The 18,759-nt window shown below is 40.5% G+C and overlaps 1 protein-coding gene across 3 annotated transcripts in view; it reads right to left on the bottom strand.

Moving 5' to 3' along the window:
• The window catches only part of LOC118098944 (phospholipid phosphatase-related protein type 5), a 100,375-nt gene that overhangs the window by 29,630 nt on the left and 51,986 nt on the right, over positions 1-18,759 (bottom strand). For all 3 annotated transcript variants that reach the window (XM_035143220.2, XM_035143221.2, XM_035143222.2), the window contains one exon: positions 11,236-11,368. In XM_035143220.2, coding sequence (XP_034999111.1) covers positions 11,236-11,368 — 133 coding nt within the window. The remainder of the gene's footprint in view (positions 1-11,235; positions 11,369-18,759) is intronic.

Below are 18,759 nucleotides of genomic sequence, written 5' to 3'. Positions count from 1 at the left end.
GCTGCAAACTAATTCAGCCCAGGCTTCGAAGCTTAAAGAGATTCACGGAAACAGGCAGCGAGGCGCTCTCTCACCACTGAGCGAGGTGCGTCTCTTCTTTCACAGAAGTTCTTGTTTTAAATGTCACTGTCTCAGTCATTCGCTTCCCTCCCTCAGTCCTAATCAGCCACACAGAGGAGCGGTGTGAGCCTCCAGATTCTGACAGGTCAGTTTCCTAACAAGCATCAAATAGATGTTGTCAAGCGTCGTGTGATTCAGTCGCCACGCATGGTTCCAACGCTGTCCCAGTTCTGCCGTCACGAACGTGGAAGTGTGGGCATTTCGCATGTTACGGACGGCTTACACTTGCTAGCTGACGCCCCCTCTCTCATCCCTGTTGATTTTGGGAACACAGATAGGGAAAAAACGAAAATTGCTTATTAGGGCATGAATCTAACTCAGTTTGCTTGCTTCAAACAGAGTCATTATCGGCTGCAGAGCCACTGTAGCTTTACATGCCCTTGTGCTGTGTGTGTGTGTGTGTGTGTGTGTGTGTTTGAGAGTGAGCAGGGTTGAAGCAATGCACCTCTACTTTGATCTGTTGCCAGCGTCGCCACAATACTGCAGCGTGATGCACACCCCCCAGTCCCCCTCAAAGTTATCACAGTTTTCCAGGCTCAAACATGACATAGGCAGACACCTCACAGGACGAATCAGAGGGTTGAAGACAGACACGTGACAGGAAAAGACAGGACGTTTGTTGTAAATAAGGACTCAGATCACAGTTATTCATCTGAAAAAGATTGAGTTGGGATTCCAAGACAGACAGAACTGATCAGAAGAGCTGTTTGTATAAGTTAGTCATTTAGTCTGAAGTCAGGCTGAAAACACTGTTATGATGTTTTGGTCCGATCATTCACTCCATCCTGACAGATGGAGCACTGAGTGGAGAGGATTCAACACCAACACGTCGCTCTTACCCAGAGTGGAGGCTGGTGCTAAGGATGCTGTAACATCGCCCACACCCAGGAGGGCTGAGGCTTGTCGTGTTTTCTTTTTCTTTCTTCTTTTCCTACACACATATATATATATATATATATATATAGACTTAGTTGTCTGTTGACCTATTGAACTGTTGTTGCAGGAAGCAGGAAGGTAGGATGAACAAAATACATGTTAATTGTAATGTTCAAACAACAGCAACACTTTCTGTGTACTTCTCCTGATCACTCATTAAATATGTGAATCAGCCTCACACAATTTAAAAGTCCTAATATGAATTCTGAAAGAAAGACTGACAACGTGTCTATAATTCCCCATACAATTTTTTCATTATGAATGATTAACTCTTATATTGACACTCAGTGTAAACAGCTAGCATTTAACTCTACAAAATATTAAAACGGTTTCACTCTACACTTCAACAAGAAATCGGTCTGACAATTCCAGTTGATTAAACAATTTTGAAAATATAGTTATCAAGTAAAGATGACATTTAGTGCAGTTTTAACAGTTTCACTGCTTTTCTGTTTCATGCTGCATCTGTTCATTCATTGTAGTCCTTGGTCCAACATAACCCAACTGCAGACATGAAAGAGATCCTAAGATAAACACTTGCAATGCCTTTTTTTGTTTGTTTGTTTGCTTTGTGCTTAGATATATCATATAAGCACACAGCAAACCCAGAGTCATAAATAAACAATGTACAATGGGTAAAATGTCACATAATGTTCCTAAATAAAACCCACAGTTTTCAGATTTTTTCAGAAGGTACATTTGATCAGTATGTAACAATCTTCAAATACTTTTTTCAACTGCATATGAAACCAGGGTCTAAGATCTTTATGATATTTTAGGTACATTTTATTGTCCTCACAGCTCTTTTGTAGTGTGCCAGCATATGTGCTTCACAACAGCACCATCATGAGAACAGCCATTTTCCTGTTCACAGTTAAAACTGCCAAAAGCTTTGCCAATGGGCATCATTACAGAACTTAGTCTTTGAGTACTGATATGAGCACAATTATTTTGCACTGGCAACAAAAAAGAAAGTGGAGAGGTACAGCAGTGACTAAAACATCAAGCAGCCAAAAAATGCCTGTCACTCACGAGTTGCTCAGTGAAAAATTCATGATATCTTTCTACTAATTCCAGCAATCTCTGTCTGCCTGGGTCTTGTATATCTCGACAACCCGTCATGTTATCGGCTTCACACTTTCCATGTGTATGTTAAGGGCCCAATTAGGAAGTGCGAATTTGGTGCGATTGGGAGACGAGATATGTTGAAGCCGGCGATCCAATCGAGCCAAATCGAGCATGTCGCGCCATCTCCTCTGGCTTTCCACACATTCTCCAAGTTTACAAATTCTGTTGTTTTTGGCCAGTTTGAGTTTACACGTGTCGGATCACACTGTTTGTGTGAGAGTCGAGCTGAATGTGCACAGCTCTGAAGAAAGATATCGATCATTAAGTGTTGACAGTGGTGGTCATTTCAAACAAATTGACGTTTAAAGTGTAGTGGGTCAGAGACGTTAGCTGAGTTGGTGTGTGTCTGTCTCTGTGTGTGTGTGTGTGTGTGTGTGTGTGTGTGTGTGTGTGTGTGTGTGTGTGTGTGTGTGTGTGTTGTGTGTGCAGTAAGCACAAAGAGAGAGAGACAAGTGAGCAGCGGAGTGTGTGTGTGTGTGTGTGTGTGTGTGTGTGTGTGTGTGTGTGTGTGTGTGTGTGTGTGTGTGTGTGTACATTTCCACTGTATTATTCAACGATGAATGAACAGACGAACAGCGCCTTCAGTCAGTGGGGGTGGGGCAGCGTGCTAACAGGCTGACATGAAGTCTGCAGACTGAGTTGAAAATGTCTTCTTCTTGGTCCTCAAATAACAGTTGGTAGCTTGTGGGCCGAAATTCCTACCACATCATTTTAGTCATTTTATATTTTGCAATAGACACTGAGACACAGATATTTGTTTTAGAATATATTTTCAAGGAATTTTCAATGGTGAGATTTCCTATCTAAATATGTGACAATGAAGTTAGGGTACGAGTTACAAGCACAGATTTGACCTTGTCAACTGAGCTGACTAGCAAATCAGTCCGCTGACAATCCAGACAGATGAAGACAAACTGTCCAATCAGGACAGAAGAAGACGCACATCTCCACTTCCTCTGATTGACAAATTCTTTCCAGGCGTCTGCCAACTGCTAACATTAGCCTATGATGCTACAAACTTGACATGAGGAGTGTGATATATGAACAACATGGGCCTCCAGTGAATTATATATAAATTGTTGTTTAAGATATTGAATTAGCCAAAAAAACGTTTAATATGTGTTTTGAGAGGTCAGACCATTTCCCATTTAAAAGTCCACTTACAAAACATGGACTCCTGCTCACTGCTTCTGTCGGCATTGGCACTGGTGCACATTTTAAGGACAGACTTAATTTCTAGGAATACTGCACTGGAGTGTGACATCACACTCTACACACACATGTTTGTGGCTCACATGCAGGCTTACCCTCTTTCTACTGACTGGGAAGGAATCACATGGAGCCACCGACACCTCCCTGACACCTCCCTGACACCTCCCTCATGAAAAAGGTGTCAAACAGTCATTTGGGATTGTATGGTGTCCAACGTATGTCTAGCTATCTCTTGGCAAACCTATGATCACCTAATCGATCCATCTCAACAGACAATATAGTTAAGTAGTATGTGTGGTCTGAATATTAGTTTACACAAATTCTGTCCGCAATAAACAGCTAACTTATGAAAACTTGAGAAAGATTTGTGTGAGGTTGTACACGGAGGGAGTGCTGTTGAAGGGAAAGGGTCTTTGCTAATAGAGCTGGTGCACTTTTTAACTTTAAACTAACTGATGCGTGTTCCCGAGGGGCTGGCCTCACGTCTCTGAATGTTTGTGTTACGTAAACTCTTTTACATAATGTCACTGACAGAGGGACATGAACTTCCCAAATCTAAAGTTCAATAAGCAAAGCCTTAAAATGCATAAAGGTAAAAAGCACACAGCTGATGTTGAGTGTGTGAGCGCACCACGACCCTCGGCTGTGTTCTAAATTTAATCTTTCTCAAACAGCGCATCCCCGTGAGTCATTATGCAAAACAACGTCAGGCCTGAGTGAGAGGGGAGTAGAGATGGGAGATGGCCGGGCTCACATGATGCTGCGCTGCTCTCCAGCAGATGTAAAATCTGGCAACAAGCGTGTGCAAGAGTACATAGTGATGTGCATGAATGCACACATTCGGGCACACAAACACAGGAACACACAACGCTCAAGCATGCACACAAGACGTGTCACGTGTGAACACTGGCACACTAGACACACCGAGATGTTCAGTCAAAATTTTGGACCACACACTTTTTATTTTATCTTTTATTCCTGATTAACCTTTTATCAAATCTTCTCGAATATGTCACCCATATATTCACTGCACACATATGTCCTGACATTTAACTCAGAAACACAACCTTTCGCCTTGAGATGGGCGGTGACGTCATGTGTAACACACATCTGTTCTGTCTCCCATCTGCTTCCCCATCTGTTTGGATGTGATGTTTCATCCTCGAATTTGTAACTTATCTCACTCTGCAACTCATCCGCTTCAAGTATAGATCTTTATCCATTCTTCATCGTTGTGTTTGTGATGGAGCAGCGCAAGATGTAATTTATTATCTATGTTCAAATACTGTACAGGAACACAGCAAACTTCTCACAGCCTAAGGCACTGGTTATTAATAATGAATCATTAATTAAGAGGAATGATGTGCAATAACTACAATCAGAAATCATGGCTTTAAAAGATGCATGCAAAGTCACACACTGGATCTACAGAGGCTATAATATGATGCTGCCTTCAAGTCAGTTCTCATCTAAACAATACACACATAGAGGAAGGTTTTCAGATACACACCCAACAATTTATACATATCACAATTAATCGGTAAATGGTCTAATCAAATTTCTTATCAACCACTCAAAGTCACATTCACTCAAACGTTCATACGGCACTTCAATACACAGTGTTTGTTCTATGTTTACAGACATGTTCCTGCTGTATTCTCACATGGGGTCACTTGAACGTTCCTGGGAACATTTTACTTGGGGGCTGGAAGAAAGTCAGTAACTGACTCAAACATTAGCTTTCTTACATTCAGCTCCTCTGGAAAATGTCAGGATGAGTTCAGTGCATGTCTGAAAGCAGCTTCAGTTTATCCTTAATCCAGTGCCTCATTTAACGTCAATCGTCCAAGAACTTTGAGTGTGGGTTCAGATGCCATGCGACTTTCTATACGTTTAACATATATACATTTACACAAAATAAGAAGAATAAGAAAAATAAGAGCATATTCACAAGAGACCTGCTAATACACTCACACTCGCACTGCAATTTAACATTCGGGGCCTGAGCACAGTTGTGGAATCGAAACACTCTGGGATCGTTGGTTGAGAGTGGTGATGCCATGTTGTGGTCCACTTCTCAAATAAAAACATCTTTTGATACTGCTGTGTCATTGCTTGATTGAAGAGCTGTGTGCAGCACTTTGCACGGCTGGTGCTCACTGTCTCCAGAGTAGCCAGCAAGTTATGTAATCGTCAGCTGCCTGAACACATGTAACACAGACAACTGCAGCTACCCTAGGTAGGAGAGCATCTTTGTTACAATAACTTGTGTTAATCTAGACTTAATCAAGCTTGGATGGTTTTGATAGTGACCGCAACACCAATAATTTCGCCAACAAGAAATTATTAGGACCAGTTTTACTCCACAGTGCATATTGGTCATACTCGGAGTCAACCAGAAGTTTCTCCACTGCTAAATTCTCTATGTTGTTAATTATTATGGATAAGAACAGCTCTCACTCCAGTTTTTACAGAGACAGCGGACTGAGGGAAGAATTTGCAGCTTTTCTCCCCATCTCTTTTTCACGTTATATGCATCCGCACCACTTAAATCCACTTAAACCCTTCCCTGGGAAGGGCGTAGAAGGGCCTGTCCCAGCTGCTGAAGACTACTCTAGTGGAAACACTGGCGATAGTGATTTATATGGTGAAAAACAGGTTCAATCAGGCCTCCCATGTGCTATTTTGTAATGAACTGAGCCTTTAATCTTGAGCACCGTCAAGCCTGACCTTGAAGTTTTTACTTTTTTATGAATCTTGTTTAAGCAGCAGTGGCATTACACTGACTGCGACAAAGCTGACATTATAATGCACCATACACACAGAGGCAGAGGGATGCTCTCTGTTGCAAAATTCATTTCAAACCAAAGTGGTGGACTCACCAAAGTAAGTGATTAAATTGTGAAGATTATTGTTAATATACACTTTTACTAAGAATGTTAAAAGCAAACAGTAGGGTAAATAAATCAAATTAAAAAAAAGAAATTTCTTAGCGTGTGTTAGTTTCATCTATATTGCTGGACTGTTTGGTTGGTTGATCTATCTGTCGGTCGGAGCCAACTGTGGTAATTGCCCCGAGTTAAGGAAGAAAACAATAGTGTGTGGGGTCAACAACAATAAGAGTGGAGACAAAGATTAATGCAGAGAAAGGACAGATACGAGAGAAGAGAAAGAAACAGAGAGCCAAAGAAATGCTGAGATAGGCTAGTGTAAATAGCCAGAGAGTGTTTGAGTATCAGAAGACAACTGTAGCTGTGGACATAACACACTTTTCTTGCCTAATCACAGTGATTAAGGGAAACTGTTGTGCTAGTGTGCTTGTGCGAACTCATGGAAACGATGGTGTCACTAGACGAGAGGACGCCTTTGCTGACTGGAGAGGACCCTGCTTCTACGAGGACTGTTCTGCCATTTCTGACGGGGATTTCCTCGCTGCTGCTGACTGGTTTCATCGTCATCTTTTCCTTTCATGCTTCTTCTCCAGGACCAGGACTATTGCAGAATAAGGATTCAATCGGCCGCACACCCAAGCAACACACAGATCTGCATTCTTTTTGTTTAGGTGTGTGAGCCCACATTGGTGTTGGTAGTAAACTAAACATTTGTTTTGAGTTTGCTAATGTAGAAAGTAATGTTAAGGGAGTGAGAATTAAGGTTATTACTTGCTTTGCTAATTTTGGCAATGGTCATTTAGTTTATTCTTTTTTCCTAAAAGGTTGTTTTCTATGTATAAGGGGGCTAATTTGAGTTTTTTAGATTTTTGCTGTTTTCAACATTGGAACTAATTAAAATGTTACAGCATGTTATGCATAAATGTTGTGCGAGGTCAGTGAGGGAGGTTAGGGACTACACACAGGCGTTCTAATTAAACATATATTGCACTGATTAATAACGCTAGTTAGACTAAATGAGGTTCAAACCTTTTGGAAGAAAACTTTGGGGAAATATTCTCTATCTGGACTCTGGACTCTATCTCTGACTTTTAGTTATATATCCCTGCTAGAAAGTTGAGTATCTACATAGATGCATCCATACTTGGCTCAAAGGCTTTTAAATGAATTCAAAGGCTTTCAAAGACATTTAAATGAATGTAAAAATCATGTTTTCTGTCTCATCATCCCATATCAACCAAATTCTGAGCCTATCAGACATTTTAGAATGATGTAAGTGCAGGCCAACTTCAAGTTTTTAAAATCTTAATTTTCTGCATTTGACACTTTTTCAGGTTTAAGAGATCAGCCCTGAATAAACAAACATTAGGTTTACAATGAATCCTTTAGGTTGCCTCATTCCATCAGTCTTCTGCTGTACAGCGGGAGCAGGCAGGTTCAATATAACTTTGCCCGCAGTTCGAGCCCTGCAGAGTCCCTGTACTCCTGTTACTGTATTGCTGTACGATCCTCTGGCTCTAAGACCTTTGAAATAATGCCCTCTGATCCCACACGCACACAAATCCCTCCACACATAATTTAGATCAACTCAGGAAGCCTGGCTCCAAGGCTCCGAGAGAAGCATGCAAGTATCAGCCCTCAGCCTCAGAAAGGAGCTTGGCAGCACAAGGAGAACCGATTGCTCAACACAGCGCAGCAGAGTAGCTGCTGTATTAATTCATCTGCTTACTGTGCCAACAAGCCTGCCAGAAGTAGTTATCAATAGCCATGGATCAAATGCACCATAAAACACACAGGCAGACATACTGTATGTAATTGGATTTCCAGATTGTGTATGTTAAATAGCGCTTTGTAATTTGGCATAACCACTGTTGCTAATGCTACTGTAAAGAGGCACTGACAGCTCACCACAGACCCATTAGCTGATGTTCGTAAAGAGAGGCAAATCCTGCATCTCTTATGCAGTTTGCTTCAGTGAGCTGTGAGCTTTGATTTGAGACAGAAGCACTTCTCTGCATCCCCTCCCCAAACATTAAAAGGACAACTCGCTGCATCTCTAAAATAGAGATTTGCAGCACAAATTCTGAGGTTAAGTGCCTCAGATGCGAAAGGTACGACATCAGCGCCTAATGCAAAAATGCTTTTAAAGGACATTTTCAGATTCAAAGCTTAAATCTTGTAAGTATGGTTTACTCCATCATTCCTGGCATTTTACTCAGCAACATAATTGCTCAGATTAGCACCATCACAACAACAACATTCAATATTTCATGAAACATGAGCAGACTGATAATCAGACAGGTTAAATACAAACCATTGAACCTTTGGCACCAATAATGTAGCTAATGATTCCTCATTGCACAGTAAGATTGCATGTGTCTTGCTTTGATAAATGTCTGACGGTAGCCGAAGGGTCTGAGATACAAACCAAAGAAACCATTAAAATCCATCCACATGGATTTTGCATAGTGAAATAAGCATTAATATAGAAAGTCAAGGGAAAGAATGAGAGTAAGTTTGATTTTGTCTGTAATTAGTCAGGTTGCACCTTTCCTCTTTTACATAACTTTCCTTTGCTTGAGTATGTCCAAAGAGAAAGTTAAACAACCACTGGAGCCCAGCCACCGTAAGGAAGAAACTCACTTTGGTTTCATCAATCTCATTCCTTCACTAACTATACACTTGCATTTACCACAGGGGTGAACTGAAGGGTAAAGTGAAATAATAAGGATGGCTACTTTATACTCTATGTGACTCTGACTATTCTTTTCTTTAATTATGGTTTCCCTGCAGCAGGAAAGGTGGGATTATGAATTTCCTTTGAGGAGGGTCAATAAAGGTACATTTTATCGTATCTCATTCTTACTGTGTTTCTCTATCACTGTTGAGGAAATAAAGATACAAATAAAACAGGTTAAGGTGTCTATTTTCCTTCCTTCTGCTTTGCAGGAAAAACTGGAGGACTCTTTAAAACTGACATCAATTACCGCTGCGACATAAGCCTTATTCAGATATAACAGTGTGCCAGTGTTTAATACATGATAGCCAATTCCAGTCTCTTAGGGATGTAAGGAGCTTTAGCCTGGAATGAGAGGCCTGCGAACGTTAACGAGCAGTGGGGATGACATGCTGGATGTGTAAATGCGAGGGTAAGGCCAGGCCACCAAGTGGATTCCCCCTTAGGGATCTAGGTAATAATCCTCTTCCACAGCTTTATCTGCTGCGCTCACTTCAGGATAAGAGAGGAAGAGGAGAGGCTGATATTCTGTTGTAGGGTCTCACACACTGAGAGGCTGGGTGTGTTTCTTATGCTGCTGTACCTGCTGGACCAATCGCCAAGCACACAAATGTGCCTGCATTGTGCATATGGAAATGTTTGTTTTAAAAGCGCCATGGTTTCTCTTATATTGACAGGTGTATCCAGTGGATCTTTATGATGAGTAATGGGTAGATCATATTCTGTATATAAAGATGTACATTAGGAAGGCTCCCCAAAAGTGAAGTCAAGGGGTCTCACTCGCCCCTGGTGGCTACCTGTGGTATAGGTCATAAACCCTGCCCCCTCCGTGTCTGTGGATGGTTAATGGACCAAACGAAAAAGTAAAAATACACGTCAAATGAATTTTCCCAAAGATGTTTTTTGTCATTTTCGTTTTTATTATACTAATGTATGTTCAAGTGTTACATTTATCAGGCAAGTTTGGTTTTAATTAGTTATTTGATGCTGTAAAACGGTGTGAAGCGTCACGATTGACACAATTTAGTGCATGTATCAGAGGCACATCGCTACCACAGCTCCATCCCTAATGGCTACTGAGCAGAATCTGGCTCCAAATGATGTCTTGGGCGCAGGATGGCAGTGTATGTGTCTGGAATATTTGAGCTTTATTTCTAGATAGTGGGAAGAACATGCTTGCTAAGTCAAATAATGGACATGTGTGACTTTTAAAACTATTGCCATGAATGGTATAGAAAATAGGAGCAAAATGAACATCACCATCATATTAATTTTGTGTTTAAAGTATTATTCAGCAGAACCTCTTAACTTCACACACTTATTAATTGCTTATGTCAATTTGATGAATACCGGTTCACATGGAAAGGTGTGGGTTCAAGAGATTGAATCATTAACATAACAGATTCCACCAAATTGCTTCATAAGGATGCCTTGTGTTTCCCCAATAGTGAGCAGATTTAATTCACAAAAATGTCACCCAAATTAAAAAGCAGTGCTTAAAGTCAGCATTTTGGAAAACAGCGGATAACCTCATCACATTTTAACAGTGTCAGTGACATAAGCTGGGCCACTATATAGCTGAACTGTGACAGTGATGAAGACGGATAGAGAAATAATAAGACAAAATGTGTTGTGAAAGCAAACTGGTCTGTGACTAATATGGAAGGTGGTCAGGAAAATGTGACAGATAATTCTAAATATGAGACAAGATGTCTGAATGTGCATGCAACTAAAGAACAATTGTTTTATTAAAAATAAGAGCAGTTAAGTTGCAGAAATGCAATAAATCCGGAACCCAGTAAATAAAGTGTGAAATAATGAAAAGTTAAGTAAATATATGATAGCAAAGTGAATAAATGATCCAAAAAGGATTAAAGGCCTTAGAAATAACCCCATTCACCATAGAACACAGGTTTCTGCTGCCTGTCAGGAAGTGATGCATATCTGCTTACTGGTCTGATCAGAAACACGGTCAGACTCCATGATAACTAAGCAAGTAAGGTCATGAATAAACCTGCAAGACCGTGGGAGGAAAAACCAGTCTGAGAATCATTGGAAATTGTTCCCATCCCACGTAGCTTTTGAAAGGTGGTTGAGTGGTTGTCCGTGAGTGCAGACATTCACAAAAAGGCTTCAGTTAAACTCAACTATGTGTCCAAAAACAGATGCAGTTTGCAGCAATCACAAACAATACAGAAGCCTGAGACTTACCAAGGAAGCGGAAGGTCCTGCGCACTAGTGGGTTGAGGTAACAGCAGTCCCCCGTGGCCACCGTCTTCTCTGAGCGGTCAAACTCTTTGGATGTGTACTGGACCAGGAACAGCACTGTCTCTGTTATTGTGATCTGGTAGGAACAAGGGCCAGAGACACAGGGAAAGTAATCAGATGGGTTGAGTTGCCTTTGTTTCTCACACTCTGTCACACAGCTTAGAGCTTGAGTGACTTGTTTTGTCAGCGGACTGTAATAGAACTGACGATAATTAAATTTGTGTGCTCCATTAAATTAATATGTGAGTTAGATTTATTCTTGTGTCATTCATGACAATTTGAACCTAATTTTCTTTCAGCTGCAAAACTGCTGGTATCAAAGGTAGAAATTATTTGAAATGACATAAAAGCACAATACAAATTGATAAGTGGTCTTACTTAATATCCTAAATTCAAAAAGTACACGGTTTAGCACTTCAATAATGCTTTGCTGAGCACAATGGAATGGCTTTGACATCGCTTGTAGCCACCAAGGGAAAAAAATGAGAGGTCAGAAGAGCTGAGGAGCTGCCACTGTCCAATAATGAAGGTCACTGATGATAACAAATCCTCAGGGAAGGCCAAAGGGATTCGCCATGCTCTGACCCCTCTTGCTCTCCCATGATCCACACTCTGAGCTCCTGCAAACGGTGATACCATTTTCTAAGAGGACCGCTTGGTCAGAAGTTGGTGCTTTTATACATGCTGATCGTATCTACAACATAACATCCATCAAGGTAGGTGTGCAGCATAACTTAGCATGGTGATATACAGAGCTACGAAGTGCACCACGAAAACTAAGGGTTGAACCGGAATTACCTAGACGTGCAGTCTGTAGGAGCCGGGGAACCCCCAACCTTGTGGTTAGTACACAATCCTCTCAACCCAGGCCAGGTTTGATAGAAACCAATTACTGACTGACTGTTGGTGTAAAAAAGGGAAGGTACAGTGATCTCCTGCTTTCACCCATTTATCCAACCTAGCTGTGCTTTGTTTAAAGACAGACAGTCTCATATGCATATGCATGTTGAACTCAATTTACTTTGCATGTTTCCAAAAAAGATGAGATCATGAAATGCAGTCTGCATTAGTGCTTCATCTTCAGCCGGCATACAATTGTCTGTGTTACCAAAAGTCAGTGCCGTGTCAATATGGGACAGCTGCTGCACTTTGCTGCCAACAGCTCCGTGACTTGCCGACCACATGACACCCGCTACTGTTGTCCTTCAGACTGCAGCCACCAGTGATCTCACACAGAATGACATTCACCAGTACAAGACTTACTGCATCACCAGCGGCTCCAAGATCCCAATTGCTCAGTATTACCAGAGCCAATGTCTTTAAGCAGTCGAAATGTGAGAGACCAGCACTGAAAGCTACTGCTGATGGGAGTTCAGCCCAGCCCCCAACCGTCACACAACCTTACCAACACAAAGTAACTACCTACTTATATCCAACAGCCCTGGGATGCCCTGATCACAACTTGTGAGAAAACAAATAACAAATTCTACACATAAGTATCTGTGTAATTTACCTTTAACAAATCAACAGTCCTACTAATGATTATATATATTTTTCTTTCGTAGGAATTACAGCTTAAGTTGAAGCACTCAAGAACCTTTGCTCCAGAGAGCAAGACCCATGAAAGCTCATGGACGTTGTACATTTTGAACTCTGTTTTAAATTCACTCCATTTGTTCAGTTGCCAGTCACAGTCTCTCAGTCAAAAGTGGGAAACAACATCCATCTAGCTTGACTGTGATTATCGACTCAAAACAGAACATAGCAGAAGATAATCTTGAGTATGTTAAATTAACCTGTTTTGGACCACTCACTACTGCCAAACCTCTAATGTCAACATAAAGTGAGACAACTTTTCCTAACTTTATCAGCCTGCTGGCACAAAGCTAACATGCTGAACTGACTGGAGTCAGCTATGGAGATAGGGCGTTCACAAAGGATCCAAATCAGAGTTGGCTCCTTTAAGCTGTTAAAATGGATGCCGACTCGCACACATCTCACACTCTCTTATGCCACATGTACGTTTTTCTAACACTGTGAAATATGAAACCATAACTGATAATGTCGCTGCATGAAAAGAGGGCATTGACAGCACACAGCAGACAACAGTTATTCAGACCGTCTGGGGTGAGATACATTCTCGTATCCTCTGTAATATTATCACTAATGACCAGAGAATCAGAGGTTCCTTTGCAGCAGGTTCCCTTCTTCTCCTCTTCCATTGTGCACACACAGGCGGGTATGATGTGTGAGTCAGTTACTATGGTAACATGGATGCTCTGTGTCTCTGTTGCTCTGAAACTTTCGTATGATTATCAAGAACAGGTTATTGGGTTAGAATGCCTTCGCAAAATCATAAATGTATTAGCATCTTAGGACTGAATCCATTCTTGGCTTTCATGACAGCCTCTATCCAACGTCTCTTAAATCTTAAAGGGGATCCTGTTTTATCCTTTTCTGCCCACGATCTTTGGAACAGTCTCCCATTCCACATCAATTCTTGTCACACTATCAATAATTCAAAATCTCATTTAAAGTTCTATCTTTTTAATGTTGCTTTTCATTCAGAATGATTCTGTTAATGTCTATTTTTATTTTATTACCTCCAGGTTATGTCTTAACCCCTGCCCATTGCAGGAAGGATGGAAAAGGGACCAAGTAACCCATTTCATTTGGGCATGGATTGATACAAAATGGAAGATGCAGGATTTCCCCCCCCACTTTTACATTCCGAGATAGGGTATTCTTTTAGGTTTTTACCAGTAATCCATTGATCTTGATGAAAAAAACCCAACATGATATTGTATTATAAGGTACAGTGTGATCGGATTTAAAAACCCTACAAGGAACTTTTATTTTTATTTCGGTGCCTCTGAGGACAGAAGCTGTAGTGTTTCCACTGTCTCCTGTCGTAACAACCTTGGTCTAGCCAGCTTGTGCATTTGTTTTGGAAGAAGTGAAAAAAAGACACACAGCTGATTGCAGGATGCATAGCGATGAGGTCATGTATCTTTTTTTTTCTATATGATGATGATCTGGGAAATTAAAATTGTTTGGACTTTTGGGCATGAGCAGTTTGAGATCTGCTTGATTGAAGTCCGCTGCTACGATAGTCACGCCTTCTGGGTGAGTCGTCAGCTGTTAGTTGATGACGTCATGCAGCTTCTCAAGAGCTACCTGAGCCTTAGCTTGTGGGGGAATGCATAGTGCCATAATTCTTATTATGGGGAATTTCCTTGAAAGAAAGAACGGCCTGCTCTCACTGTGAGGAGCTCTAGGTCTGGGCATCAGTGTTTGTAAACATTGAACACGCCTGTGCACCAGCTGTTGTTCACATGAACACACACACAGCTCCTCCTCTGCTCTTATGCTCCCTCGTTATATCTGCTTGGGCTAATAGTTTATAGAAAAGGCACATTTTCTTTGTCTCATTTGCTGTTTTAGGTTATAAAGCAGCAGCAATATTAAAATTAGACTGTTTCATAACCAGTAAAAAACGTTAGACTTTAGAAACTTCATTTCTTTTTTTTCTTATTTTCTGTCTCTTTTAGCTGATTTGTCTTTAGCATTGATTTTGTTTGCAAAGCTAATTATTATCCATACTAGTTTAGTATGAGTAGTTTAGTACGAATTTACTGACTGGAGTTGACTAACTCATCTAGACTAGTGCAGGTGTTGGGTTTTTAACCCTGAATTAGCTGGAGTAGCCTATGTGTATCAAACTGGGCTCCTATCAGAGGGCACTTATAGTCACCAGGTGGAGTTCAACTTCTTTTAGTGGTTCATACATACAGGCAGTCACAAGCTGTACATATCATTTTCTGAGCAAAGAAATAGCAAATTAATTTAGTTGGTCTCTTAATTCCAATGCTGACACGGCAAAAAAGTGTAAACTTTCTGGACATCTGAAATCAGGACTTCAATCTCCGAACTCATAAAGTTCTTCTTTTTACGCTTTCATGACCTTTTCATGAATGTGTAATGATCCCCTGCCTTCCCTAATTTACACCGAATGCTACAATAATCATATTGTTTGTTTGATTGTTTTTTTTACATTTGAAGAATGTATAGAAAGGATTTTTTAGAGAACTGTTGCCATATGAAAAGAGGTGTAACAAGGACTACTGAACAGGGAAGAACTGAACAGGGAAGAAGTCGGTCTTTTGTTCAGGGGGATACCGCGGGTTTCAAAACGTGGGACTACATCCAAGGAATCTTGCATTCGTCTGCGGATTATAAGTAATTGGATTACTTCCACAGGATTACCAGATCGTGGATCCCTAATGCCGAACCGACTGTGGTGAGACTTTTCCCCCTGTTAATATTATTTCACCTTAGTTTGGACAATCATTCAGTGGACTACTTCGTTTGTAAATGTTGTTTGTGTACTTTCTGTTAACCCGGGGAACTATTGTGCTTTTTTTGTGACCTGTTTTGTTTTGAATAAATGTATTGCCGCCCGACCTTGGTGTTAAAGTGCCGACCCGCCTCGGGTTTGATTTAATGTGTTTGGGCCTTATTATACGATGTTTACCTTTGAAACTGTGTTTTTCCGTTAATTGATCATTTTACCTTAGTTACTGTGGGGCAAACCCAGATGTTTTCTCCATACTTTATGATTTTCTAACCATTTTGTGTTACCAGGTATCAGACATTGACTCAACAGGAATCAGATCCGCCCGCACCTATAAATTCAGCATATGTACATTTGCCTTAGAGTTTTTTTAAATAAGGTGAATTGTTACAAATTAACACTTCTGACATGGGGCAGCTAGTTCAGCATTATGTGGTATTAGTGGGGTGTTAATTATTTTCGATCCTCTACCATGCTCTCTCAAAGCTGCACAGGGAGCACTCATCATGTTTATCCACATCATTTATACACCTTTCTAAAGATCCATCATTGGATCTGACATTTCATGTTCAGGTGAACAACACAAACAAAGTAAGAGAAATTCAGGATAAGAATATAACACATATTGACAAATCACAGTTTGTCTGATAGGGCTTAACAAGGTGTGACATCCAGTGTCCTTAACCCTCAACAAGAGTAAAGAAAAAGTACAAAAAAAAATATTAACAGGGGAAAAAACATGTAGAAACCTCATAGAGAGCCACATGTGATACCTCGCTCCCAGGATGTACAATAGATGCCGTGTGTCACTGATAACTTATATTAATCCTGTACAAATGCCACTTAATTTTCAGTTGAGGTGGAAGAGCTGAAAACAAGTGTACTGAGGTGTATTCATTGATAACAGACTAACTTTCATTTGAACACTATGGGATAAAAGGTGTTGCAATGTTGAGGAGTGACAGATGAAAGCAGTTGAAAAGTTCTTTGACCTGACAACTGACAGCCACTGAAGTGTCTGTTTGGTCGGAGATTAAAGCTATTGACATGTAAGAAGAGTGAGAGATGGCTGCAGTTGCACAAATGTCAGTCGAAGTGAGAGCCCTGCTTTCTCCTGTACTTTGAAGGCCTTCAGAGAAATAAGTAAGCAACCGAAAGTGCAACATCTTACTCTAAAGTTAATCTTCCCAAATCTTCTCTTGTGATCAAATTTGATTGGTTGCTAATCTCCGTCATGTCAACAACATTAATAGACTCACTTCCTGTTTGGCAATTTGTCTTTAAAGTAAAACCATGCTTGTTTTGTTTGTTTGCTTAACAGACCTCTTGATATCGTCAATCATTCAAACTTACATAAAAGCCACACACAGGAGTTGTCTAACTTCACTCTGCACCACAGACTGTTTGCACAAAGCTCTGCAAATAACATCCAACATGCAACCAATAAAAAGGTAACAGTTTATTGTAGGCCTGTTTGCGGAGGACTCACTAATGATGAGTAATAATTGTAAAGTAGAGTCCAGAGGGATTAAAAGAAGCTGTCATTCTAAAAATGATAACAGACATGTATTTTTAAGATTAAAGGGGGAGATAAAACAGAGATCGTAAAAGAGCATTTCATCCATCTAATAACTCCAGAAATATCTGTCTGTCTATATCTATCTGGTGATTACTTAGTGACATGACTTTTCCCTTTCTCCAAGCACATTTGCATCCCTAAAAATATTTTAAATGAAATGTGAGTGTCCCTGCTCCTAGGCTGAGATTGTGATATATGTGTAACACAGTTGACAAACATAACTATTGGAATAATGTTGTTATTTGAATTTATCGTAGCGACCCCAAATCCATAGTAATAACCATTTGAAAACATATGTGCTGCCTTTAATAGGAATGTAATTTAATACTAATAACCCCACAAAAAGAAAGGTGTATTAAGTGCCATAAACAGGTGGCCCCTGCTCTTTAGAATATTGTTTTCTAAGCCCACATGTTTGCAGCACTTGGCTGATTTCACACTGGTTGTACTGAGGGATTCATATTTAATTTACAGGTTGGCCCCTGCTGGAATTTGCACCAGCAGCCTCCTGACCTTGTGTAGTCGAAATGTTTCCACTTGGCAGAACACCTAGATGCACCAGGTCTTGTCACAGAGTACCGCTTAGCGTACCCAAGTATGCATGTGATTGTGCACGTGCGCATGTCGGTGTGCGATGGGTACTGAGGCCTGGAGCTGCAACCTACAGAGCTGCCACATATTTAGGGAGTGAAGCATTGAGAGTAGATGAAGTAGAGGAGAACTACAAAAACAACCTAAATTGCATATCTATTTATCTATCTATCTGTCTGTCTGTATATCTATATACAGTATATATATATTAAAGCCCACGTTGTCTTGTTTGTTTTTGGCTTGACTCTAACCTTCATAAACCCAACCCAGAGTGTGTCTCCAGGACCACATTTTGCAAGGAGGAAACAATATTTACCGTGCTGTTGCGACTGGTAATTAGTTTGTGGTAACTTGTAAGTAAATGTAAATTTGATTCTCTGTCTGTATTTAAAATTTACATTTGCTCATTTGACACTTTTATCGAAAGCAACTTACAACTGAGTGATAATTCTAAATATATGTGAAGATTCTCAGTCATCCAGGTCACGGTATCTTCAGAAGTTGTACAAGTGTACATATAGGCAACTGGACAACACAAGGAAGTCCAGTTGCCGCTATGTACACTTGTACAACTTCTGAAGACAATTCTAAATTCCCAGTACATAGAGAGAGCTTAAAGTAAGAGCTAAATCTTTTCGATAAGAGAAAGTTTAGGATATCAGGTAGATAATTTGCATATTATGTATGTATGTATGTATGTATGAGTAAAGCAAGTTGAAGTAGAAAAGGTGGTACAGAGAGCTTGAGTCTTCAAGAAATTCTTAAAGATAGAAAGGGATACCCCTGATCTTATGGCATTTGGAAGCTTGTTTCACCATCAGGGAACAAGAAACAAGAACAGTACGGACTGTGATTGCCTTGTGTGCAAGGATGGCAATGCCAGAGGACATTCCATGGAGAACAATGTCCAAGAAGAAGCATGAGCACATGCGATGGAGTTCAG

This window comes from Hippoglossus stenolepis, chromosome 19 (genome assembly GCF_022539355.2).
Source record: "Hippoglossus stenolepis isolate QCI-W04-F060 chromosome 19, HSTE1.2, whole genome shotgun sequence".
NCBI classification, from domain to species: Eukaryota; Metazoa; Chordata; class Actinopteri; order Pleuronectiformes; family Pleuronectidae; genus Hippoglossus; species Hippoglossus stenolepis.
This window is presented reverse-complemented; position numbering and strand designations above follow the sequence as displayed.